At 39.5% G+C, this 25,447-nt stretch overlaps 2 protein-coding genes across 3 annotated transcripts; both read right to left on the bottom strand.

The window, feature by feature from the left end:
- Nucleotides 1-4,155: 4,155 nt before the first annotated feature.
- On the bottom strand, nucleotides 4,156-10,107 carry LOC147151305 (UDP-N-acetylglucosamine transferase subunit ALG13). 2 transcript variants are annotated; one of them, XM_086024219.1, is made up of 5 exons: nucleotides 9,882-10,107; nucleotides 8,878-9,040; nucleotides 7,261-7,399; nucleotides 6,632-6,789; nucleotides 4,156-5,043 (listed from the first exon to the last, which is right to left on the bottom strand). In XM_086024219.1, the coding sequence occupies exons 1-4, from the start codon at nucleotides 9,960-9,962 to the stop codon at nucleotides 6,654-6,656; spliced, it is 519 nt and encodes a 172-aa protein (XP_085880345.1). In that variant the 5' UTR covers nucleotides 9,963-10,107; the 3' UTR covers nucleotides 4,156-5,043; nucleotides 6,632-6,653. The 2 variants fall into 2 exon arrangements, with proteins under 2 accessions (XP_085880345.1, XP_085880346.1); XM_086024220.1 differs by lacking the exon at nucleotides 6,632-6,789.
- A 591-nt stretch (nucleotides 10,108-10,698) lies between these two features.
- rap2c (RAP2C, member of RAS oncogene family) lies at nucleotides 10,699-18,409 on the bottom strand. The gene is made up of 3 exons (XM_086018329.1): nucleotides 17,267-18,409; nucleotides 16,007-16,292; nucleotides 10,699-12,126 (listed from the first exon to the last, which is right to left on the bottom strand). The coding sequence occupies exons 1-2, from the start codon at nucleotides 17,537-17,539 to the stop codon at nucleotides 16,014-16,016; spliced, it is 552 nt and encodes a 183-aa protein (XP_085874455.1). The 5' UTR covers nucleotides 17,540-18,409; the 3' UTR covers nucleotides 10,699-12,126; nucleotides 16,007-16,013.
- Between the last annotated feature and the right edge of the window lie 7,038 nt (nucleotides 18,410-25,447).

Below are 25,447 nucleotides of genomic sequence, written 5' to 3'. Positions count from 1 at the left end.
AGAATAGCGGCTCTGGCAACAGCGTGGCCAATCACAGAAAGAAGGGGTGCGACCTGGCGGTTCTGGAGTCAACGTGACCAATCATAGGTCAAGGAGGGCGGGAGCTAAGGCGCTAAAATTCCAACGACAAACAAGTGCACACAAAGAGCCAGGATATAACAACATGACCTCTATTTGGGACACTAAGCTTGTGAATAAATAAATAAATAATAAATAAATAAACAAACGGGACTTTTGTTGCTTATTGTTTGTTTTGGACACACAAATTGCTATCAGTGTTGTGTGATAATTCAAGAATGAATTGGTAAAATGTAAATATAGACTGTGCACATTAAGACTTAGTGAATTTATTTTAATTGTGATACCTTTACAACAATCTACAACATTAAACTCGAACGTTTGCCTCCATTTGTCTTTATGAGACAAACATGGATGCATGTGAACAACTAAGTCTTTGATTGGATTGGTTAAGATGCCTTTTTGCCACGGAAGGGCTTTTAAACAGTCACACGTGCATTTAAATATGCCAGTGAAACAAAATCTGTGGATCCACACTATAAAATTCTTTGTATTTTTTTGTTATCGATAAAATCTCTGTATTAGTAATCTTCTGTGCAACGATAAGAATACAAGCAGGTCCATACAGAAACTATTTCAATTGTTGGTGAAGCTTTGAGGACTTTATATGGACAAAATTACTTTTCCTGGGAGTATTTTGGGGTCACCTTGACCGCAGTAGACAGAAAAATAAAGGTTTTTGGTTAAATAAATTTGAAGCACTAAGATTTGAGCCAAGAATCAAGAACTAAATTTCCTGATTCTAACTGGTATTTGAATTTGATTTGAAACGCGACAGACTGGAAAAGTCTCGGAAAATTTGTGAATTGTGTCATTCCCCTTAACAGAAAGTGGTACAAAAAGACTGCTACTGAAACAATGAAAAGGTTTGGTTTTAATTCTAAACTTTACACAAGTTTTTTTAGTGCATTATAGGGTTCATCCCGAAATTTCAATCCAAATCCTAATACCCCTAACTTTTTGTGAGTACTATTATATCTATGAAGTTATTCGTTAAAGTTTCTGTTGGACTGAGCCAGTTGTGACTCTGCGTTGCCTTCCTCAGTCCAGTTCTCTTGTGATGAATAGGAGGATTGTTCTTAAAGCGCTGGGCATAACAGTTTTAAATCGGGTTGTTTTTACACGCTTACAAAAACAGGAGTCACGGCATCCTTGCTGACCTCAACCGTGTCCATGCTGTCGTTCTTAACTTAAAGGAGTCATACTATGCATTTTTTCCACATCCACAATGTCAAGCAGTTCCCAGGTGTGGAACCTGAGGTAGCAAAAGTAGTTACCAACTCTGGTAAAAGGACTGATTTTACTCCTGTACTTAAGTACACTGCATACAAGTGTAAATTTTCCATGACGTGCCCACTTTAAAATTATCCTAAAACAATACAGTCTCATAGTAGGCAGAAGTAGAACTGAAAGCAAAGAACCCGCAGGGTGATAAGAGGAAGTGTTTATGCAAAACTTAAAAAAAAAAAAAAGAAAAAAAAAAATCCTATTATTAATCAGAGTACACACATACAGTATGACCCTCAGCCGCTCTTGGCATTGTGCTGCTGCAAAAAAAATAAAAGAGGCACATTGAGTGGCTTATTACAACCGACTCCCTGTTTGTTTGGTAGCAATGCAGAGTGGCAAAAGAATCTCAATGGGGGAAAAACAAGTTAGCAGTCACACGCAACAGCGAGAGAGAAAGACTGAGTGTCCATCCACCTTTATTAAATTACTTGTGGCTTAGTTTGCGCAAACATCATGTGGATCCTATTGAAGAGGCTGGCCGAACCGGTCTGAACAAGCAGACGGCTAACAATCAGTTAGCAACCACCTCTGACAGAATGGGTGGGGTGGGGGGGAATGCAAATGCTTGATACTATTATTCTATGTACTGAATTGAGAGAAATATCTCAAAGCGACAATCAGGTGACATTTTAGCATTTTCGCTTCCTTGCGATCAAGGTCAGCACAGGTCTGATTATCAGATGTCCCAAAAGGCCTCTACACAGCAATACGACGTCGGTCGACGGAAAGTCGGTACACGCTGTCTCTTTGGTGTAGTGCACAACGTTGTAAACTCGAGTCCGGGGGCATCTCAGGCCGATTCAACATTTGGAATAGCGTTGGGCTGTAAGGACAAATGCTCACTGTGATTGGCTGTTAGCTAGCGAATCAGTGTACTGGACAAGAACGGGAAGTGACGAAAGCGGACGAACGGTGACAATCGAAGCTATTCCTCAAGAACTAAATCAACTTTGCTCATTTTCACATCTCCTCTATGGACATAATGGCTGGCTTGAGAGAAGAGCACAAAGACGAATGAATCACTCAAATTCAAGAAAGACCGCCGTTACTCTACATCAATGTAAAAGGCTATGCTGATCGAGTGATGAAAGGCAAACTATGGAACGCTATTGAGACGCAATTGGTTATACCAGGTAGGATTGTTTTTTTTTTGTTGTTGTTTTTTTTTTAATTCTTGGGTTTCAGAAACCGTTCGTAATTGTTTGGTAAATATATTAACTCCGATGGCATGGAAGGGTACTACTTCTCACGCATGCGCAGAAAGTAGTTGGCGTCTGCGTCGGCTTTTGCAGTGTGTTCTTCCGTCATTTTACGGTCTGACGTGCAGACTTCTAGGCCAACGCGACAGTTGACCACGACGGCCAATGTCGAATTTGGTGTGTAGAGGCCTTAAAAGACAATGCTGAGAGATTATCTTGTGGTGCGGAGTGTGTTGAGTGTTATTTTTCTCCTACTAGCACTCAGAAAACAGGCAGGGCTGAACTATTGTAAATGTTAAACCTGTTCCATATTTACAATAGCAAATCCTTCTGACACTGTGCTTGCTACGTGAAACAGAACACAGCTAATTAAGCAGGGTACATACGTACCAACAATCATGACAAATTTAAGCATCGGGCTTGCGATCAACGTCAGCAGAGGCCTGATAATCGGATGTCCCTGCAGCAGGGTACGTGCATACCGATTATCAGGCTGAATTTGATGGCTTTTAATGGTAAGCCTGTTCAATATTGACAATGACTAATCCTTAGTCCTAATTACTGGACATGTCATTTGAGATGCTAAAAATCATTCTGTGCGAAGCACTTTTGTAGTACCAAATTGAGTTATTCCTTTGCATTTTGTGTTGTCTGAAACAGCACTCAATTTTAAATTTCATGTTGTATAGCACTCTATTCTATCGCTAAGTGCTATTTATACGAATATGTACTTGTCTCAAGCAATAATCAAGGTGGTGAAATTCCTTACAGTAGTTGGAAAGGTTAAGTCAAGCCTCAGTTTATTGGGTTCCAACAGGTGTGGACTTCCAGCTAATAGAGTTGTGTATGCGTCTGAATGCGTGTGTGACCTTGACTTGGCTATCAGGTTACAGTGTAAATAGTGTGTATAACCTGCCTGTGTGTTGCACGTTTGTCACACTAGGATCATCAAAACTGCATATTCAAGTTGTACTTACAAGTTGTAATCATGTTTTTACAAAATTAAAATATATATGCAGTGAACGAGTGCCGAATTGTGGATTTTTGTGTGATCATTAGAAAAAAAAAAACACCTTGTAAGTAAGTAGCAGTTGTTTTAAGGCTTATGGTTAATGAGAGCAACATTGGTGCTAACTTCTGTGATCCTATCAGCGGCATTTCGCATTATATTAGCGTAAAGCTATCAGACTTTGGTAAGCATGTTTTTTGGATGAGCATTTTGGTGTTTAATTAACACTACAATGTTTAATCTCCCTTATATGTGTTACTGTTGCATGTGTTATACCGTAGAAAGAGTTGCTTGGAGGTTTATGATTATAGGAACAAATCTAACTTCTGTTCACCCATCTATGGATTTTCCCATAATGTTTGCGTTATGCTAGCAAACTTTTATTAGACAAAATTATATGGGTAATGTTTAATTGTTTTTGGTGTTATGCATAAGTTTCAGAGTATACTTCAACTCGAAGCAAGCACGTTTTGCCTTTTATTTGTACAGTATGAGTGAGTAATGTTTTCGTTTCCTCAAACTGATGTCATACTAGTCTCCCATTTTTTAAACAGCAAGATAATAACAGGCGCTAATCAATACTTTAAAATGTTTTAATAAGACTTTTTTTCCATGTGATCACGCTTCTGTATATTGTGGATTTCCAAACAAGGGTTGACTGTATATGTATTTTTACATGCTGATGAGGTGGAGGAAGTGATTAATGAAAATGCTTCTTTGACTATTAGAGCGAGGTCTACAAAGCTACAAAGCCTACAAGCCTGAGGTGACTTTGATAGCGTGCAGCCAAAACAGCCTGGAAAGTGCACTTTGGCCCACATACACAAGATGGAGTAACAGATTGATTAAAAAAAAAAAAAAAAAAACCTAACAAGAGAAAAAAATACCTCTTGTTCCCTGCTGCTGAGGATACAAATTTCTACATAATGGTGGTGTTTACAGAAGACATATGAATTTTCATCACAACATATTGGTGCCATATTTATGTCAAAATATCCCAAGAGCAACTTCATCAAGCAAATCGAGCATACGCTGCTCATCACAAGCAAACACTGCAGGCTAATGCTATGTCCATCAAAAGTCAATGCAGCTCTGCTTACCTTTTGTCTTTGGCATGATACCAAGCACCCGTTGGGGATATGGTTTCTGCATTGTAACATTTCAGGCAATGCAATGTAGCCCTGCTCTCACTTGAAAGGGGCACTGGATGTTCACCAAGTAGATTATCATGTCCTAAGCAAGGCAACTCATATGTGGGAGGCCGGTTACTATGTAAATCCGCCTCACAGTTAGGTAATATTTGGGTACGAAAGTTACTTTGCCATATTAAAACCCGTCCAAAGTGACACAAAGCTTCACTGGAGTCCAAGCGCTTTGTCCATAAAGTTTGCAAACTTTTTCGGCTGACCCGGCACAAAAGGCTGAAGGAGAGAAAGGTCCATGCTCCTCAGGGTTTCGGTCAGGGTGCTGAGAGGGAAAAACAAAAACGGAAAAAAAAGACTCTCACCAAACTTCATTATCAGCATAATTTCTACTCGCTAGTCCTGGGGCTCTCAAACTGTGGGTCTCCTAAAGAATGTATGATGAATAATTAGGTGGAGGGGTAGGAGGTTCTGTGACCAACGGCGTATATGCTTCAACCCCCCCCCAAAAAAATTGATAATAATAATAAACCTGGAATAGTTGAATCTGCAGGCTATGCAAAAGGTCCACTGTTCTATTTCTTTTTCCAGAATAAAAATCATAATGATTACATGAGTAAAGATGTATTTTTGAAATTTACATTAAAATATGACTATCTTATTAAAGTTTAAAATCAAAATATTCACACTATGTTGGAAAAAATACAACTTTATTCTAGTATTCTCGTGAGATAAAATATTTTTATGCAAACAAAATCCATCTTTATCTTGGGGCGATTACAACTTTTGTCTTTAAAAATACTATTTTATTCTTGTAACATTACAATTCCCCCCCCCCCCAAAAAAAAATACATTTGGGGGCTGGGGGGGAATCCAAAATAGGCAACTTTCTCATTTCTATTTATTTACTATAAAATCCTGTGGATAACACTCACCCGTGTATAATCACCCTTAAAAGCATTTTTTTCTCTGTACCATATAATACGGTCCCCGGATGTCCTGGTATCCTTTAATAGAGTGAATAATATGAATGAATAAAGATTCAAAACATACCAACTAAGTATAAATGCTTTTAAATCCAGTTTATGCTTTTTGCCCACCGTACCATGATTAAGGTCTTACAAAGTATTTTTAAAATCATGTTTTGGAAAATCTTGTTCTTTCACTGCACATACTTTTAGTAAGATAATTTTGATTTATTTATTTTGCTCTTCAATCATTTAACTGACTACTTTTAAATTTACTTTTATTTACAGTATGTCAATCTTATTGAGTTATGTTGTGTATGACATGCATTATAAATCATTGAGTATTTTTTACAATCCATAGGTATGAATATTACATATACGTATATGTATATATATATACTTTTTTTTTTTTAATTTAAGGTGGGTGGATGCGTTGTGATAAATGGGTTTTACGTTTTAATGTCATACATTTGGCCTTATGTGATAAGTTTAACATTTTAACATGACGCATTTGACAAAATAAAAGTGAAATGAAAAAGTTTGACTTCTGTATTCTGCTAAACAAAATGAAGCAATTCTTTCTGGTTCAAGTCACTGGTGGAGTCCATTTTGTGCCTGATGAATGACAGTTACTAACTACACTATTCTTCTATAATACTGTTTAAAAAAAAAGTGTTCTAAAAGATTTATATAGGATTTAAAAAGAAGACACACACACTCACATTGGATTCCGCCAGTGAGCTGAAGCGGAATGAATTGCTTCATTTGTTTTGATGAATTTGGAAGTCAAAATTAGCACATGCTATAAAATATTTCTCAGGGCACCGAATCGATCGCAACTGGACTGCTCTGGTTGCACAAAACAACTGTTTATGCTTCAAGTTGGCGGTATGCCCCACCAATCCAAATGGTATCATTCTTCCAAAATGACCGTCATTAAAATACCTTTCTGAGAGGCCTCTGTTGGTCAACAAGTCATGGTGGAGTGGAGTGGAGCTACCTCTGCAGTCAAGGGAGGATGTGTTTTTGTTGTTTGTAATGGACAAGAGGCAAAACATCTTCTAAGACAACCAGAGCAGTCCAGGTGCAATTGATTCAATGCCCTGAGAAAAAAAAAAGACCTGGAAGAATGAGAATATCTACAAGCATGTGATAACGTAACAAATGAAATGTGAAATTAATCACGTTAAAATGTGAAATTCATCACGTTATAAAGTAATACGGAAAAAATGTTTTTCCTTAACAGTTTTTGCTTACCATATTGTCGCTGTCCTGTGAAAAAGGTGTGCATAATTTTTTTTTTTAACATTCACGTTAATGGGATGTCTGTAAAAAAAAATTTTAAATGAAAAAAAATATACATACATAAGTATGTTTTTCACATAAGTGTTTTTCACAGGGCAGCGACGATATGTTACCTCTGTTTGTGCCCCTCCATGGAAAGAGTTTGGACATCCCTGATTTATGTTTACACATGGTGTTTAATTCGCAGTAGTGTGTCCTTGGAATTTATTTTATTTTTTTCCTGGACCCAAAGAAGTTTGAGAACCCCTCCCCAGGTCTACATTACATACGGGCAAGTGCAGTAGAGCAAGTGCGAGTCCATGTGCAGCTGTCTGGCCAGTTCCAGCTGGTGGTTGTCCATCAGCTTGTCATTGACCACCACCAGCAGAGCTTTGCCAGCACCCAGCGCCTCCAAGCAGCTTCCGGCCCCTGACAGAAACAAGATCCACATTCCTCAGAGTGTCCACGAGCCCACCGGCAAATTCCCGTTTTCACTTCACGTCTTGTCAACATGTTTTAATGGACTGTGTGATCGTGAAAAATATATATACACCGTATAAAATACGTTAAGCATAGACGTGGATCATCGGACACGGGTATGTGTGAAGTTAGAATCGGAGTTTGAGGGAGTTGTTATCAAAGTTGCTAACCTTTTATGGGAATTTATAGGAATAAACTGGGAATTTACAATGTTGAAAGTTGGCTCTTGACTATTGCCAGCGATTTTATGGAATTTTTGACTCATCTTTCAAGTCTCACAGAATCTTGTTTTTAGCGACAATATACACACGGACCGTACCAAAAAATAAAAAGAGTAGTCTCTCGTCTTTCACTCCAAAATGTTTGTTTTTCAAGCTTTTCGTTCTTCAGTAATCAGTAGTACAACATGCGTTGGCTTCAGCAAAAACAGCTGTTCTGTTTCTATCAAGCAGAACTGTTAGTTTAACACCATTTCTTACTTTGAAACATTTCAAATAATAAAGATATCACTTAAAAATGTACAATTAAGAAACGCTTTGCAAGGAACACTGACTCATCACATGACACAGTTTGACTTCAACGTCAGTGGCTTTTTTTACATGGCATTCACCATTCACTCCTTGAACTGCGTCTTTTTCCTCACAATCACGACACAACTTTCAACTACTCAAGGCGACACATACGCTGTTTATACCAGACTGTACGTGCACATACTCTGTTGGAGTGTCAGGTGCCAAAAATTGTCCATTTTACGATCTAATCCTAACCTAATCTTCATCTTCTACTCAAAAGCTGTGCTGGTCTCAAATCCAAAGCAATCATGGGTAAGCTTTAGATATGACATAAGTTTTTCCTTCACATTTTATTCAATAGCCTGTCTTATGTCACTTTCAATAGGCCTAGATGATGAGCAGTACTGAATTTGGTGTTAAGTACTTGATATGTTGTGGACGGCAACCACAGTGCACTCTTGTTATGGCATTTTTCTAATTTGTTACACTCATCATAACTCTTCAAGGGAAAATGTCAAAAATTAAGGATCAATAATCAATATTACTGGCAGAAATAGAGGGGCCCAAACCAAATTTTTCTAAGGGTCCGATGGAGGTGTGGGGTGACTCTGTGCTTTGTCTATAGCCATAAAAAGTCTACACAAACTTGTTCAAATGGCATTTTTGTTGTTGGTGGTGGTGGGGATAAAACAAAGTATGACCAAGAAAATTAATTTAAAAACTTTTATCATTTCAAAACTCTTTCCACCTTAAATGTTGCATATGTCATAAAACCTGGCATTTGAACAGTTGTCTTTTTATATGTACTGCACATTTGTAATTGTGCTTGCATTTGCCTACAATCCTGAGGGCGACTCTCTGAGGAAAACTTTTCAAAGTTATTTGGACAGAAAATGAGCGTGAGAGTGTACTTGCCCGCATGGCTGATGATGATGTCTGCCTGTTCCATGTCCTTGGCTATAGAGTCCTTGAAGCGAAAAACCTCCAGGGTGACATGCGGAAAGTTCTGAGGATCTGGGAGAACCGATCCTCTTCCCACCTGGAGAACCAAACGCTCATAGCCCCGATACTTTAATGCCTGATAGCAGAAACACAACCATTGGTTTATTCATTTGGAATTCAAACCCCAGCATAGTCGCAGAATTTTCATAATAGACAAAGCCATGTCTAATATAAAACTACAGCTTGATTTGGCATTATCTTGTGGCATCTTTAGGGAATAGATGTTTATTTTTTGTTTTATTTTGGTCCTCCTTAGTTTGTCCAAACAGGTTCGTTACTTTTTTTTCCACTCAGCCATAAGGTGAGTTAAAAAAAAAACACTGACAGCCGTTACATGGAGGAATGTAAATTTGGGAGCATTAAAAGTACAACAGATTACCATTCACTTCCTTATTTAAGAGAACGGTTTGATGTTATCAGCTACGAACGATTAACAGAAAATACAGTCTTGTGCCAGCTTCTGGCGTTGAAAATTCTTTGTCTAACCTGAATAAACAAACACTTAAGTGTACTTTTTTTTTTAAGTTATCATTAGCTAATTTAGCTTTTGTTGTTGTATTGTTTTTAATCACGCAGCTGCCTGTTGTCAGTTCGGTCCTGTTTAACAACCCCGTCAGAAATTTGCGTTGTCCACTAGTGACTTTATTTTCCTCATGGGAAACTAGTTTGTGTGCAGAGAAGTTCATTTGTCCATTGCGCCAAGTTATAAAAACATTTTTTTCATGATATCATCTGAGAATATGTCTCACACGTACCTGTACTTCTACTTAAGTACGGGGTGAAAGTACTTATCCCACTTGTGATTAGTCCTAGTTAAACCTGCAAAAATACACTTAATGTATTGAATATTGCACTGTTCATGTAACATACGTTCTCAATAAATGACCATTGGGTCTACAGTCGCCAGGTGAAATCACCTTAACCGCATCGGCGGACGTGATTTCCTCGATGAGATCGTCAAAGCTTGTAGTACCCACGGTAACAAACACAGTCTTCATCGCAGCTCACGCTGATTTGCTCATTCCAACACCTTATCTTTCCTGCCTTTTATATCTCAAACAGTCACCGAAGCAGGGCTCATCTCACTGCGCACATCTGGCAGTCACTTCCGGATATGCCTGACGTCACAATTTAAAATCTAGAACAATGTGCTGCCTCAAATGGTTGGAGGCTAAACTGCAACGTTTTGAATACGAAGTTGAATCCAATTTCATTGCTAATTAGGATGGAAAGCAGGTTGTGCATTTACGAGAGGCACAGATGTCAACAGGTTCAGTTTTGCATAACTAGTAAAAAAGTTGCCCTACTAGTGATGATGGAGCATACTAGTACACTGACCTGATATTGAATATCCTTTACACGGAGGATACTGAGTGACATACTGAGTAGGCAGAATTTTACTACCGCTGCAGAGGTTTATAGTAAGTTTTAATAGTATATTACTAGGCCAAAACTGTCACGAGCAGTGGTAAAGAACATTATAAGCATAGTAATTCTAGTAGTTCGGCGAGTTGTCTTAATAAGGACAACCGCCCTGAGAAGGAAGATCTGAGCCTAGATTCGAACAGTAAACCTCGACTGTGAAGTTGATGTACTGCGCTGTTTTGTTCTCGCGAATATTTTCACTGTATGCCAACGTTATCATCTGAGGGTGTAGGCAGATTTACAAAAAATAAATGTAAAACTAATTTAAAAATGATGCATGTTAGTGGAAGAAGAAACAAGACACCAGGATGCACCAGAAATTATTTTAAGGCTCTGTTAAATTCTCATTGTAATATAAAAACAAACACAATATATACCTTTGTAGCCGTATGTCACCAAAGCAGAAAACTAGTATAAAATTAACTGTTTAAAACTGGATACTCACATCGTTAGTTTTTAATAAATATGATACTATCAAAAAAGAAAAAACAGAAAGCAATGTTAAATCCAATTAACACGCTGTAGCTTTTTTTTTAAACAACAAATGGCCAAGTTGAAACGCTGAAAAGACTAAATGTATATGTGGACGTGCGCGCTTGCTTCGGTCCCTCCGCAATCCTTCCATCGCTGCCGAGACGTCGGGAGAAAAGCACACAATGAAGACGTATGTCCATGTGATCCATGCGCTCGTGTATCCAAGGCTGTGTAGAATTTGTTCAAAAAGTGGATCCTTTTACCACCTCAAAATGATCGCTTTAAACATTTTCAATATTAGGCATGTGGATTTGAACATGTGACAATGGCCTTTACTGCAAAAAAGAGGAGTTGGTTCAATACAGTCGAACATCATGTCAGTGTCAACATTTCCTGAAACTAAAAAAAAAAAGGAACATCTAAAAAAAAATAAAAAATAAAATGAGCAGTGTACAGGAAGCGCAACTTATGTGTGCATGCTTAAAATTCAAAACATTTCCACAAGATGGAATACTTCAAACTCCGAAAAAACGGTGAAGTACGGAAACACATTTTGAGCATTCCCCCCATATCCTTCATACCCAGCTAAAGGTCCATGTACGAGTACACAATTAAACCTTACTATTAAACTACTGCACTTTTAACACTTCTAGGCCCAGTGGAAGGCAGTAGTTGTTCTCCTAGTGTACCGAATAGTCACTAGTAAGGACAAAGAGTATACAGTACTAGTACAGGGACCTCAAGGATATAAAAAAATATGCTAAAACGGTTTTATGTAAAGCCATAATAAATGCCCAAACAGCTTTCCATAGTGGTGTAATACAAGTCTTAATAATAAGAAAGTATAGAACGGTGATTAAAGCAGCTTTAAAAAGGAGCTGCGACCTCACAAACACTCTTGTTGTTTATTACACTTATGGGGTAGAGGTGTTCAGACTAAAAGGAAGGAGGGGAAGGGGATTTAGGGTGTGGTTCTGGGGTTACGGCGAGGCGAAATTCAAGAGTAGTTGACTCCGTGTCAAGTCTCTCTGCGTCCCTTTCAAGGCTCTTCAAGTGGTGGCAGAAACCAAACGTCCCCCTGACAGTCGGGATATCAAAAATAGGGGCCACGTCTCGGCTGGCAGACGCGCGTGCAATAAGACGCTCTGGAACCATCAAAGTTAGCAGGGCGGCCATGTTGTGCGGGGGAGGGCGCAAGTCGGGATAAACCCCTCACCCCCGTCCCCTCCCTCTTGCTCCTGCTGATCCCGGCAAACACTGCAACTGGAAAGAAACACACAACACCACCTTAGTGCTACTTGCGAAAACACACCATTTAGCATGTTTGAAAAGCATGTTTGCTCACACATTTTAATTAAATTTAAATATATTACAAAACACTTCTTAAGTGCAAGTACAGTGGGCCTTGACATACTTGTACAGTTAAAATTTTCCTGTGACAGTGGAACTCTCTGAAAACATCTTTCCCCATTGAAATGAATGTAAATGCCATTAGTCCATACTAGATTCTCAAAGAAACCCCTGCATGTAAAATATAAATATATATATATATATATATATATATATATATATATATCTCTCTCTCTCTCTCTCTCTCTCTCTCTCTCTCTCTCAGTCAAATTGCTTAACTAGTTATGTGGCCCAGCACAACTGATTGTGAAGTCACTGGGCAGATTAGATTCACACGGCAACACTGAGGCTGAAATATGATTGGACCAAAATACTAAAAAAATAATCTAGCCACACAGACATAACTGGATGCAGCATAGACAAACTAAACTCTACCAAATAAAGAAAATAAACCGTTGGGAAGAAATTAATACAATTTCCTGTAATAAATATCGGAATTGATGTTGATTATGCTTTGGTTTCAGAAAAGTGATGGCTGGCGTTCTGCAACAATGACATACTAACTTCCTGTTGTGGAACATAAATTCTCATTCAGGATGTGGCGTTTTCCTCTGTACAGTCTGTCTCGCTCTTTCGCTCGAACCGCCGAGTGGTATTGTTTATGGCTCGTCCTCGTTGAACATCCAGCTTAAATGTCGCTGCCCACTCATCCTTCACGCTACATCTCCTGTCGCTTATAGACACACGACGTTGTGCTGCCGCAGTCACCAGACTGTCTCATTTCTACTTTTGATAAAGAGCAAAGGTAACATCCTTGTTTTTTTTTTTTAAATACAGTGAACCTACACATTCACAGTTTGGCCAAAGCCATGTCTAATATAAAAGTATTGCTTTGGCACCATCTTGTAGCCAAGGAACTATGTTGAAGTGAGAGGAGTTCTAATCAGGCCATATTCTAGTGGAATAACAATTGACGCAAAATTTTAGAGTTGACAGTTCACCTAATATTAAGGATGCTGCAATATTGATCATGTACGTTTGTACTTGACGAACATGTAAAACGGCTCCAATACTGTGACACTGATACTCTACTAGCCTGACATTTCTCTTCTGGTCAGGTGGAATAGGAGCCATGTGGAGATACTTTTAGGTAGGGGTGGGCGATATGACGATATTAGATTGTTAAGCGGTTCAACGTGTTCACGATCTCATAAAGCCGAAAGATCGTTTGATGGTCTACATGGCATATTCCATACAGTTTAGCTCTATGGCGGCGCAAAGCCGCTAACGCGTACACCCAACCATCCCAATCACAGCACGCATAGTGCACCGTACGTGACACCCCCCGCCTCCCTGTTTGTTTGTACAGCGGGAAGCTAGAGCGGAAAGTCACCACGAAGCAGAGTCGGTCCTGAAAAGAAACTCCACATCAACAATGTCGATTTGGTTTGTCTTTTCCTCGGAGGAGAAAGCGGAAACCAGTTATTTGCAAAGTTTGCAGAGACTCGGTTCGGATGTCAGCGCCGACAGCCAAAGCAAACGGAGATCAGACACATGGTAGCCAGAGGCAGCCGCTAGCTCCCAAGCTAACGCAACCCACGGTAACACACACGGTAACACGGTCATTTATTAACTAACTTAAGGGCACTCCATTTAAAAAAACAAGCAAGCAGTGTAAAGAAGTAACTGAGGCAGTGACTTCTTACCTTGCTGAAGACATGACTCCCATTAAAACAGCGGAAAACGAGGGGTTTAAAAGACTCTTCAAAGTACGAGACCCGCGTTACGAGCTGTGTTTTTATGTTTACGTTATGTTTACATTCACTGTACATTGATAAAAATTGTCACTATTCAAATTAAAACCTGTTCAGAAAGCTTAGCTGTCCTAAAATGTCATTTTTTTTCTTTTAGAGTTTTATATACATTTTAAATATGTTTTATGTTTAACATGAGGAAAATGGTCAGACGTGCAAATTAGTCAAAAAAAAAAAAAACAATGTAAAAAAAAGAATCATGATAAAATCCTGATTGTGATTTTATTTTTTTTAAATCGTGATATGATATTTTTGCCATATCGCCCACCCCTACTTTTAGGTAAACAAGGAAAAGGTATGGTCCATACCTCAATCGTTGATACATTCTCTGTATTTCTTTTGAGGCTAAATAAAGCAACTTTTGTCTGTCTCTCAAAATGTCTTTATTTTGCCTGCAAAAACTGCATTTTGTAGTGTAGTGAATATTCCAACTTTTTTTTACAAGTTGAAATGGTAAACTGCCACTTATGCCTTGACTAATTGTATTCACATCATGGTTTTTCCTGGCTCAAATTGAGGCAGAGGTTGTGCCATCCTGACCATGCGCCATGATGTGCATGTATTCCGTAAATTAAATTGACTCACATTCTTTTACAGGGAACATACTTTAAAAGTTCCAATAAGAATGACTATTATCACGTTAAAGCATTCATTCATCAAAACTAGAGCACAATTTTAAAAGTGTCACTGCAAAGAGTCACATTACCAATATGAGTGTACATAAACTGCCCCATCCCGCCCCCTCACGCCCTAGCTCTCTTGCATATTTTTGACAAACTCCGCTTCTTTGTTTTAGCTTATGAAGTGTTCAAAGGTCTTTGTCTGTGTCTACTTTTCTACCTGACCTTTCAAAGAGAACAACTTGTGCTTGCAAAAAAAATCCTGGTTGATGTTTGCATGGAGGGAATTGAAGTAGCGCTGAAGGTGTGAAGCCTAGCTCAAATGATGCCAAACATATGAAGCCGAATGACCCTACAGAAAACCCCCCAGCATAGAACGGCATATGAGCTCACAAGATATGCTAGTTTTGCTGTGCATTTGTGCTTGTGTTGCTGTTTTGTTTTTGTTGTTTTTAGTGGGGTTGGTATTGCATTCAACAAAAACTGTGTTAAAACATCCTGTGTTGTACTTCATATTTTTGTTCTGTTCTGATTTTTTCCCCTCCCATTTTGAAAGTGAACTTGGTAGGCAACACTACTCAACATTTTTTCCCTCCATCCCATTTGCGGTGAAGTGCATGCGTGAGATGCACGTACCTAGTACCTCACATGCCGAATGTCATCTGCTCAATCGCCGAGTTCGGACAAGCTCTTTATCATCCGGGCAACACTGTGCCCATATTTGGAAGTGCTGACGTAGCAGCCGACCAGGAAGTAAAAAATGAGGCTTTTCCCACTGGTTTACAAAATGTATCTTTCATTGTTACAAAATAAAGCCTAGTCTTTACTCATTTTAAAAAGGAAACTCAAGAGGGGACAAGATGCACTTCATTTATCAAGGCTTCCTCTATTGTCCTCATGCCGTTACTTGTAAATAAGTCGCCAGCCCCTCTCCTACTGGAAACGTTTTCTGACGTCACGACGGCACCGCCGTAAAGTAGAATGTTTCAATCCGAGGGGATTTGCCGTTGTGACAGACGTCCGAGTACGTGCAGCGCCGCCCCACAAGGCTCAATTCTGTGGTGCTGCCCCTCACTACATACACAATGAATGGGATTGACAATGGGTTTTGGAACGTGAGAGGAAGCCGTACTGGACCGGTTGCCACCCAATCACGAGATACATAAAGAAAGACCATTCATACTTGGACAATTCAGAGTGTTCAATAAAACTAAAATACAGATTTTGGGAAGGGGAGGATGCCAGAGTAATTCAGAAAGGCTGGACCAGTGATTCAAACAGAACCCCAGAACTGTGAGGTGGATGTGCCAATCACCCCTCCACCGTCCAACGGGGATGTGCCCGCATGAGTATACGTACCTCTTGTTCACTGTACCACACAGGCGGTGCAGCACTGCTCCTGCTTCTCAGGCAGCGTGGAATAGTTCATCTGGCGCACGATCTCGGCGAACAGCTCGTCCACCATGGTCTTGCTCTTGGCCGAGGTCTCAATGAAGGGGCAGCCCCACTCTTGGGCCAGGGCGCGGCCGTCCGAGCCCGCCACCTCGCGCTCCGACTCCAGGTCCACCTTGTTGCCCACCAGGATCAGCGGCACCTTCTCGAAGCGCTTCACTCGCACTATTTGGTCTCGCATGGGTCGGATGTCCTCAAAGAGGAGAAGGAGGAAATAAATATTGTATTGGGGAAATTTTGGACAATATAAAAAGAGAATACACAGCAGAAAGGAAGAGCAAGCATGAACATATTTATGCAGAAATCAGTAAAAACCTGTAATTGACCCTTGCCATTTCATTTTTTTTAATCAAGAAGTGTGTTTGAAACATTCAAGTACATTTATAAGAGTAAATGTGTTTTAAGCATGTGAATGGGGTAAAACAAAATTTTTCATCTGGTCATTTATCATGCATTTTCACCTACCTGAAATGTATCCTCCACAATAAACAGTGATTCACTGTACAGTCAAATACAAAATGGTTGCATTCGTAACCAGTAACACAATTTGTCGGGGCACTTTGAGCATAATTAGCAGAGATGGGCACATTACCCTTTTTGACGGTCTGTCCTCCGTCCGTGACCAGGGTACCCTTCCGTCCTCGCTCCCTCCGTCCTTACTCATAAAAATAATCGTCCTATGCCTGTGCAATGTTACTGCATGGAAGGCATAGGAAAAGTGTTGAGCACACAGTTAATTAATCTGTGGTATTGCAGAAGAGAACAGTGGTCTTGCTTTTTAAAAGAACCCAACAACACGTAAGTCAGTACTTGACCCGGTTAGGGACGAATAGAGGGACGGACGAAAACCCACTTCCGTCCTTTTTAAAAGACTTTTCATCCTCTGTCCAGAAAATGGGCATCCATCCGGGATGGACAGACGGACCGTTCCGTCCCTGGGACGGCATGCCTATCTCTGATAGTAAGTACATTGGAGGTAGGACTATGTCTGGTGGTGCTCTTTAGGTTGACATAGTAGTCTATTTCCACGTTTTGATGGTCTCTCTATCTTGCGGTTTTTCACCAATCATGAATGGGCCTGAATGTATAACCGCGATAAACGGGGGTTAATTGTATTGAATTTTAAGTGAAGGTACTGGGTGTAAAAATCTGCTGTTTTTTTCTTACCTGGAAAGACTGCTGGTTAACCAGGCTGTAGACCAGGATGAATCCCTGTCCGTTCTTGATGTACAAGTCCCGCATGGAGGCGAATTGTTCCGTGCCAGCCGTGTCCAGGATCTCCAACACGGACGGCGACGAGTCCACCTCGATCTCTTTCCTGTAAAAGTCCTCGATGGTGGGGTCGTACTTCTCGATGAAGGTGCCGGTGACGAACTGGACGGTCAGCGCCGACTTGCCGACGCCGCCGCTGCCCAGCACGACCACTTTGTACTCCTTCATTGATGGTGGACTGAGGCGAAGCTAACTTGGAGCGGCTAACGGATTAGCTTCACGGCGCCCCGAAACATTTACGGGCCTTTTCTTATCTCCAAAGCCAGGCCGAGACAACGATACAAAACGCCGTCTACTTGCTGGTATAATCAACTCGACATAGTTGCCAAAAGCCCAGGTTGAAAAACTCGGCGAGTAAAGTGTGAGAAAGTTGCTATTCACTCCGCCTGTTGGTTAGCTCGACGGTGGCTAAATCTCCGCGGTCCCATACCCGAGCTCGTCAAGGGTCCGACCCGGTTACGAAGAGGCACTGTCGGGGAACGTGTCGTCGAGTGACGCACGCGGCGTACCGCATACTATTTCGCCGTCACCATTCGGACGCAAACAGCGCGCTGGCGGCGGTGCCCCTCGCCCTTGTGGGTCCGTCTGTCCGGCGACCGGGGCCTGCTTGTGTTTCCGGGGCTGCCTTCCACCTTTGACGGACTCCGTATGTGCTCTCGACGGACGCGCTCCCGGCCGATTTAGCAATGGGGAGCTAACACGGCGACCCCGGGAGGCAGTCGACGACACACCGGGTTACGATTTAGAGCGGAAAGCCATGCATCCGTCCATTGCGTTCATCCTCATGAGGTCGGCGGGCAAGCTGGAGCCGATCCCGGCTGACTCTGGGCCGGAGGCGGGGTACACCCTGGGGTGGTCGGCAGCCAATCAGGGCGCATCAATCATTTCCACTTAACAGAGACACCCCGACGTTGTGCAGGGGTCACCAACCTGTTTGTTGGCAGAGTGCTACCACACAGCGCTAGTTTTGCGTTCTACTATTTCTAGGATCAACAAATCATAGCTATAATGATGGAGGAATAACTACACACAACGTGCCTCTCTGACAGAGCAGAATAATTAAGAATTGTTTTTTTTCAACAAGGCAACAAAGACTCAAAGGAACACTGTTATGCATGCAACACAAGTACGAGGGATGTTTTAAGCATAAGATAAACTAAAAGGGATAAGGGATTTTTGATCATTTATTTTTCAACATAGCCCCCCTCAAGGGATGAACACTTGCACCAACGGCGCTGAAGCGCTTTTATCTCGGTATAGAAGAACTCTTTTGTTTGGGACTTAAGAAACCCCTCAACTGCAGCTAAGACATCATCAACACTGGCATAATGCCGACCAGCCAAGGCTTTTTTTTTTCATTTGGGGGGGAAAAGATGCAGCTTGGTGTCTGGCGAATAAGGTGAATGGGGAACAAGTTTGAATTTGCCCGAATTTCTGTTTTCTCTGTTTTTCACAGAATCGTTGACTCTATTAAAAAATCTGCAAAAAATGTAAGAAGCATGTTGGAGTCTTAAAATTTGGCGGCACAGTTTTTACATTTCTCCTCCTCTAAGCAAGCTAAAGTGATGCATCACTAAAATAAGCAAATTTCCCATTAATGTAGGATGTTTCATAAGAATGGAAATGATCAGAATGTATGCTGGACTAAAGACAGTGAAAATATGATTGTTTAAAAAAAAAGTAGTTAAGTGTTGCATTTTACCCCAGCTACGGGGTAAACAAAAGCCCAGATTTCAAGGGGGTAAAGTGATCCTGCTAGGGGTAAAATGACCCACTTATGTTTTCCACGATGAATCAACACCAAACAACACTTGATGTAAGTCAGAATCTTGAAAACTAGTTTGAGAACCACTAATTATGGAAATAACATTGGAATAATGTAAAATCATGGAGACTGGTCGATTCAAACCATTATTACCTAAACATATGAAGGTGACTGAACAAAAACACATACAACAAAATGTCATTCAAATTGTATTATTTACCTTTCAAAAGACAGAAAGAACTATTTTCACTGTTGGGGTCAGAACTCAGTACCCTTAGAGCCATTTATGGTCTGCAAATCAGTGCAAAGCACAAACTGGAACAAGTAGAGCATCAAGATTATTCCAGTGGCAGGCTGCAGCCCAGGATGATAAAATGTTGCCTTTTGGGAAGATTAGCCTTTAGTCAACTTATTGTACAAAATCATATGATCTCTTGCACACCCTGACTTACCTGCACACTGTGTCTCTTTCCAATTGGCAGGGATAAAGACGTTGTTTTTTTCCCTCCCTGCATATTCAAATGCAAGTTGACCGCACTTAGCTGGAGAGAGGACATGGAACTGTTCAGCAAATTCTTTTGGGTGTTTGGAAAGTTCTTCCTCCATCTCATCTGTTATAATTCTCTTTGCCTGAGCCACTGCGCCTCAGACTACTGATTTAACTTTCCCTTTCTCCTTTTTCTTTATACATCTTTGGAGGCGTGACTTTTCAATATTTCGATCCCTTGACGCTGCTATAAAGACTTCTTTCCTTCCTTGACCTCTGTGGTTGCAATTTTCATCTCTTCAAGGGAGGTTTTGCCCAAGATGTCTTCCTGTTGTATTTCCTTGGCATGATGGCTTTTTAAAACTGTTTTTGACATGAAAAAACAAACATTAACCTATATATGAAAAGGGGTAAAGTGCCTCTTGCTTTGGCCCATAGCACTTGTCTCACTTAAACCCACCACCACCATACAACTTCTCTTCACAATTCAGGCTAATCTTTAGGTAGCATTGTCACATGATTTTATAATTTGATAATTCAACAATATGTGGGATATACGTTTTTCCACTTGAGTCAAATAGATTTAGCGCAACAGTTGATTAAGTTGAAAGCAATAAAAGTACTTTTACAACCCCAAAATATATTTTTGGACAAAACACATGCTTACCTCAGCACAAGCCAGTCATCCGTTTGAAGACATTTCTATTCTTTGGCTTTTGATCCGATCTGAGACTGACCGTTTTCGGCTGTTTTTCGGTGTCTATTGTCTAGTGTTTTGTGTTAATTTATTGCTTTCACTTGTTATATTATGGCTATTTTGTTGTTGTATGTAAAGTGCTTTGTTACAGCTGTAGCTGTTGTGAAATGCGCTATATAAATACAATTGTATTGATTACTGACGACAAGCCTCAACATTCAAATGTGCTGAAAGGCAATTTTGCTACTTTGGCGCTTAAAGGGTTTTCATAATTAATACACATCACACCACAGGATAATCACCTAGTATAATCTTTTTGAGACATCCCAGAATCAGGCATTTGCTGATTTTTGATTGAAAGGTGATAATTGGGCTTAAAATAAATCAGATTATCCATATGTCTTAATATTTTGTTGACATTTGTTGTCAGTCAGGAATGAATTGCAAAAATACAAAAGAATTGCCGCAAACAATGAAAACACCACAGTAAGATCACAATGTGTTTTTATTAAAGGTCAAACATAAAGGGCAGAATAATAGGCACGGTATCTTACTCATAATAACAATCATAATGATCATGTATACGATAATTGGTAAGTAGCGCGGCACGTGAAAAAGCACAAGAAGAAGGAAACGAGGAAAACAATTAACAGCAGTTTTTACCTTATATGGCTTATTCTCAAACTCCCCAACTACAATTTGGACTTTTTCTTGAACATTTTGGACACAAGTATCAAATTAAATGTGAAACATGAACAGAAAATCACATTTGTGTCCTAAAGGCACACACAGTCATGCGCACTAGTAAAATGTCTTTCTCAGTAGTAGGACAAGTTTGGCACACTAGTAGGATGACTAAATGTTACCAGTGAGCCAAAACCGCACTAGTTGACATCTGCGTACTTCGAATACTACTACAGTAGTGAAGCACAGGAAGTTCATAGTAATCTTAATAATACTAATAGTAGAATTTTATAATGTCAGTAGTAGTACTAGTAGCACACAGTGCTCAACTAGCACAGTTTTGCTTCACTTTTGTAGCATGTACTGTAGACCTACTAGTATTCCAAAGTTGTACTACTAGTTAAATTCCATGTACTGGTACGCCCTCACTAGTCAGACAATTTATCACAATAGTAGAATAACTTTATCTCACTCGTAACATTTTTTTCCCCCACGACTCTATGACATTTCTTTACACTTGTAGAACAACTAAGACACACTAGTAAAACGACTGTGTTACTGCTAATAATTTGTTTAACTACTAGTGCCACTTTTGGCCTACTAGTATGTGAACTTTAAGTTGATATCAAGTATATCAAGACAATTCAGCGAACTAGTAGAATAAATGTCTTACCAGTAGCATTTTTCCACCGCTATATGATTTTTCCGCACACAAACACGACAAGTTTTGCATACTAGTACCGTAGTTCATTAGTATTTTTAATTGCATATTCGATGTGGCACTAGCAGTTGGGGAAAAAACATTAGACACTGTCATTGTACTAGTTCACTAAATTCTTTTAATACTAGGACAGAGAGCATACTGGTACATGGACCTTAACTTTGGCGTAGTAATATAGCAACTATATGTTATTAATGAGGAGGAAACTACTAGTGGGCAAATAGGAGGCTACTAGTGTGTGACACATGACGGATAGTCAGGCCTAGCAGTGTTACTAAGGCAGCACAGTAGTTTACTTGTAAGGTTTAATAGTGTACTGGTAGGCCAAAAGTGGCATTAGTCATGAAAAAAAAAGTAAGCCAATCATTGTACTAGTTCACTAGGTTGTGTTACTAGTGAGGACAAGCAGCTTACTGGTACATAGACCTTAAGCTGGATATGAAGTGTACGTAAGAAATGCTCAAATGGCTTTCCATCCCCTCCCCCGTGTGCACTCTTATTCATATGAGCGAGTTGGAGAGCTGTGAAACAATTTGTCAGGATGACTCACTCCAGCTGGGAGCAGCGCTATGGCAACAAGACGGCAGGCTGGAAGAGCAAAAAAAAAAAAAAAAAAGAGCACAACGCACGTCCAAACCGGCCACGCACAAACGATGTGACCCACAAAAACAAACACGTGGTGAAAATGGGAGGAAAATATAATGTTTTAACGACGGGGGAGGTTCTCGTTTTTCCATGCGACTTAGAGGTTACGAACTGTGCGGGATTTGGTGTTTCTGACCCCCCCAGGAAAGGAAATAAGCAAACACCAGGATTCAAGCGGTGTCATTGATATAGACTAATATCAAACGACTCTCGTGGGGGGGTCCATACTAGCCACCAGCCAGCAACGGCTAGTAAGGGGCCCTTACGCGGAGATTCACGAATCCCGATACGTTGTCGTTGGAGTGTCTAAAGCTGGGTCGTTATTTTGTCACTGATAAGAGCCAATAGTTAGTCAGTCCTAAGGGCCTCCCTTAGCTCATGGCCCTGCATGCAGTAAACTAGTTTGCAGGCGACTTTATGGCCTAGAGATGTTTTTAACTCATTCACTGCCAGACATTTTCAGACCCTCTTTTGCCCTAACATTTGAAAAAAATTGAAAACATATCCATAAATTCCTGGGATTGAATGGCTGAACTGTGAAAAGACAAATACATTTGGCAGTGAATGAGTTACTACAACGAATTCTGACTTAAAGTTAGAATAAGTAAGCGAGAGGCTACCGAATAAACTACAAATTCGGGTTGCCATTGTAGAATGGACAACGGCCATAGAGCGAAGACCTCCCTGTACGTATGAAATATTTTATAATCATATTCTTATCGAAGTAGTTCATTTTATAAGCAGGGCATTAAAGAAAAGGACATGAATCACAGTTACCGTCGTAGTATTTAATATTTTTCATTAGACTGTTTTATGTTTATGCCCAACAAGTGTTTAACATACAAATATATACTGTAATTATGACTTTACTACTGCGCTAGCATAGGTTAGTGCTACGATGCCTTCTGATTTAGACAATTTAGTCATATTGCTAGAGAAGTACCCTAGTTAAATTTTTCCATTCCTTCCGATTATAGTCAAATGAAATGGCTACTTTAAATTAAAAAGGTATTTGGTGACGTGCTCGCGGACGTCGCCCGTGGGAGTATAAAGAAGCCTTTACACTGTACCCAAATAATAGACATACAGTAGTCATATTATTAACAATCCACTGGTTAGACATTCTAAGCAACTCATTTGCCTAGATTTATTCAAAATAAACATTTTTGGGGGAGTATTTAGACATAGTTCTATAATATGTACATAAGTGCAAACAAGGTGAAGGTCACACATTCGTAGGATGGACATCACGTCAGCCAGCAAAGCTGGACTCCCCCACAAAAAGGAGACTTGGGGACTGTCTGTCAACACTTCTTGTATGAGATTTTTTTTTTTCTAACCAAAATAACACAAAGTATTCAGTCCAAAAACTCCTTTACCTATCTGATAGCCCATTGCTTTACACGCCCAAATCACTTGATTTTATATGGAAGTGTAGCTGCACCATCACTTTGTGTAAATCTTTGACACTGAATTATTTCACCATAAAAAAGGGTCAAAAATTCAGTTTAAAAAAAACAAAAATGACGCTGAAGTTATGACCCAGGATTTAGATTTTTGAAATAACATTTTGACACTGAATTAAAAAATAAAAATAAAAAAAACAGTTGGAAATGCAATTGGAAATTCAGTTTTAAAAAGTTACTTTTTGATGAATTTTGGATGGTAAAAAAATAAGTGAGAAAACTGATGGTAAAAAAGATATCACTGTCAGAAACTCATTATAAAGACATGACAGTGATTTTGACACTGAAATTGTGAATTTTTGATACAGAATTTTTAATTTTTGAAACTAAATTTATGACAGAATTTGTTTTTACCATCAGTGTTCAAAATTCTTTTAAAAACATGACACTGAATTTTTAACAGTATTTCACAATTATTAAAACTGAATTTTTGACAGAATTTCTAGATTGTTAATAAAAAGTCCAGTGTCAGAAATGAATGGTTAAAAAAAAAAAAATCTGTGATAGAAATTCAGTTTAAAAAAATTGATGTGGAATATGACACCGTATTTAACATTTTTTACACTGATTTTAAAATTTCTGACACAGAATTTGGAATTGCTGAAACACATTAAATTTGTTTATGCTAAAACATTCAGTGTTGGAAATATAATTTGAAATGAGTGTGCAAAATCCAAATTTGAACTCTGATGGCACAGCTATGATTCCTCACTTTCTAATCCAAACACAGGATATACAGTAGAACAATTCCCCAAACAAAACAAAAACAAAAGTGGACTCAATAAACACCTGATCTCTTCAAAAGACTTTTGGATTTCGCAATAATTCAACAATAAAATCATTTACACATTTCAACCTTTTTTTGAGTAAGTTATTGATGCCTGTCACTCGGTTCATAAGTTGGATACTAGAAAGGTAGCCATGTTGTCATTTTGTTGCCATAGCAACTATTAGCCTCAGCAATGACTCCATCATTGTGTACAACTATCAAATATTTGATATCATACATTTCTTGTTGCTATAAATATTTTTTGTATTTTCATGCTGTTTTCCAAATGAAAGAAAAATAATGAATACATTTTTATACATCCATACATACTATGTTTTTACAGTGAAGAAAATATGGCCTTCTTTATTTGAGGCAGGACTAAAGCGCAGTACACACATACCGATAATCGGTAATTGATCAAATTTCCCCATTCCGATCAAAGTCAGCCAAGGCCCGATCATCGGATGCCTGTAGATTATCCAAAGTGATGATCGGGTGGGATGGGGTATGTGTGTACCTCACTCTAGTTCTCCTGCAAACAGCACAGATTAGTTTTCTCACCTCATACAGATACACACAAAAAAAAAATCATTCTTGGTGAAAACATTTTTTAAAAATGTTTGCGCAATTACTTGATATCTTTGATAACCATCTTAAGATCCATGTACCAGTACTAGTATCATTTTTGTCCTCGCTAGTAGGACAACCTTTGCATACTAGCTGGACAGCAACAGTACATTAGTAGTGATCCAAAACTGTGCACTAGTTGACAACAGTGTGTTACTAGTACTGCTATTGACTGATTATAAAATGCTACTATGTATATGCAAATGCAGATGTCA

This window comes from Filicampus tigris, chromosome 2 (genome assembly GCF_054856515.1).
Source record: "Filicampus tigris isolate MCC_2025a chromosome 2, RoL_Ftig_1.0, whole genome shotgun sequence".
Classification (NCBI taxonomy): domain Eukaryota; kingdom Metazoa; phylum Chordata; class Actinopteri; order Syngnathiformes; family Syngnathidae; genus Filicampus; species Filicampus tigris.
This window is presented reverse-complemented; position numbering and strand designations above follow the sequence as displayed.

Coding starts and splice junctions, on each gene's coding strand:
- LOC147151305 (XM_086024219.1), bottom strand. CDS start 9,962: ATGAAGACTGTGTTTGTTACCGTGGGTACTACAAGCTTTGACGATCTC. Junction 7,400..8,877: donor CATCATCATCAGCCATGCGG/GCAAGTACACTC, acceptor TGTTTCTGTCAG/GGGCCGGAAGCTGCTTGGAG. Junction 6,790..7,260: donor TTGCTCTACTGCACTTGCCC/GTATGTAATGTA, acceptor TTTTTTTCTCAG/GGCATTGAATCAATTGCACC.
- rap2c (XM_086018329.1), bottom strand. CDS start 17,539: ATGAAGGAGTACAAAGTGGTCGTGCTGGGCAGCGGCGGCGTCGGCAAG. Junction 16,293..17,266: donor TTAACCAGCAGTCTTTCCAG/GTAAGAAAAAAA, acceptor CTCCTCTTTGAG/GACATCCGACCCATGCGAGA.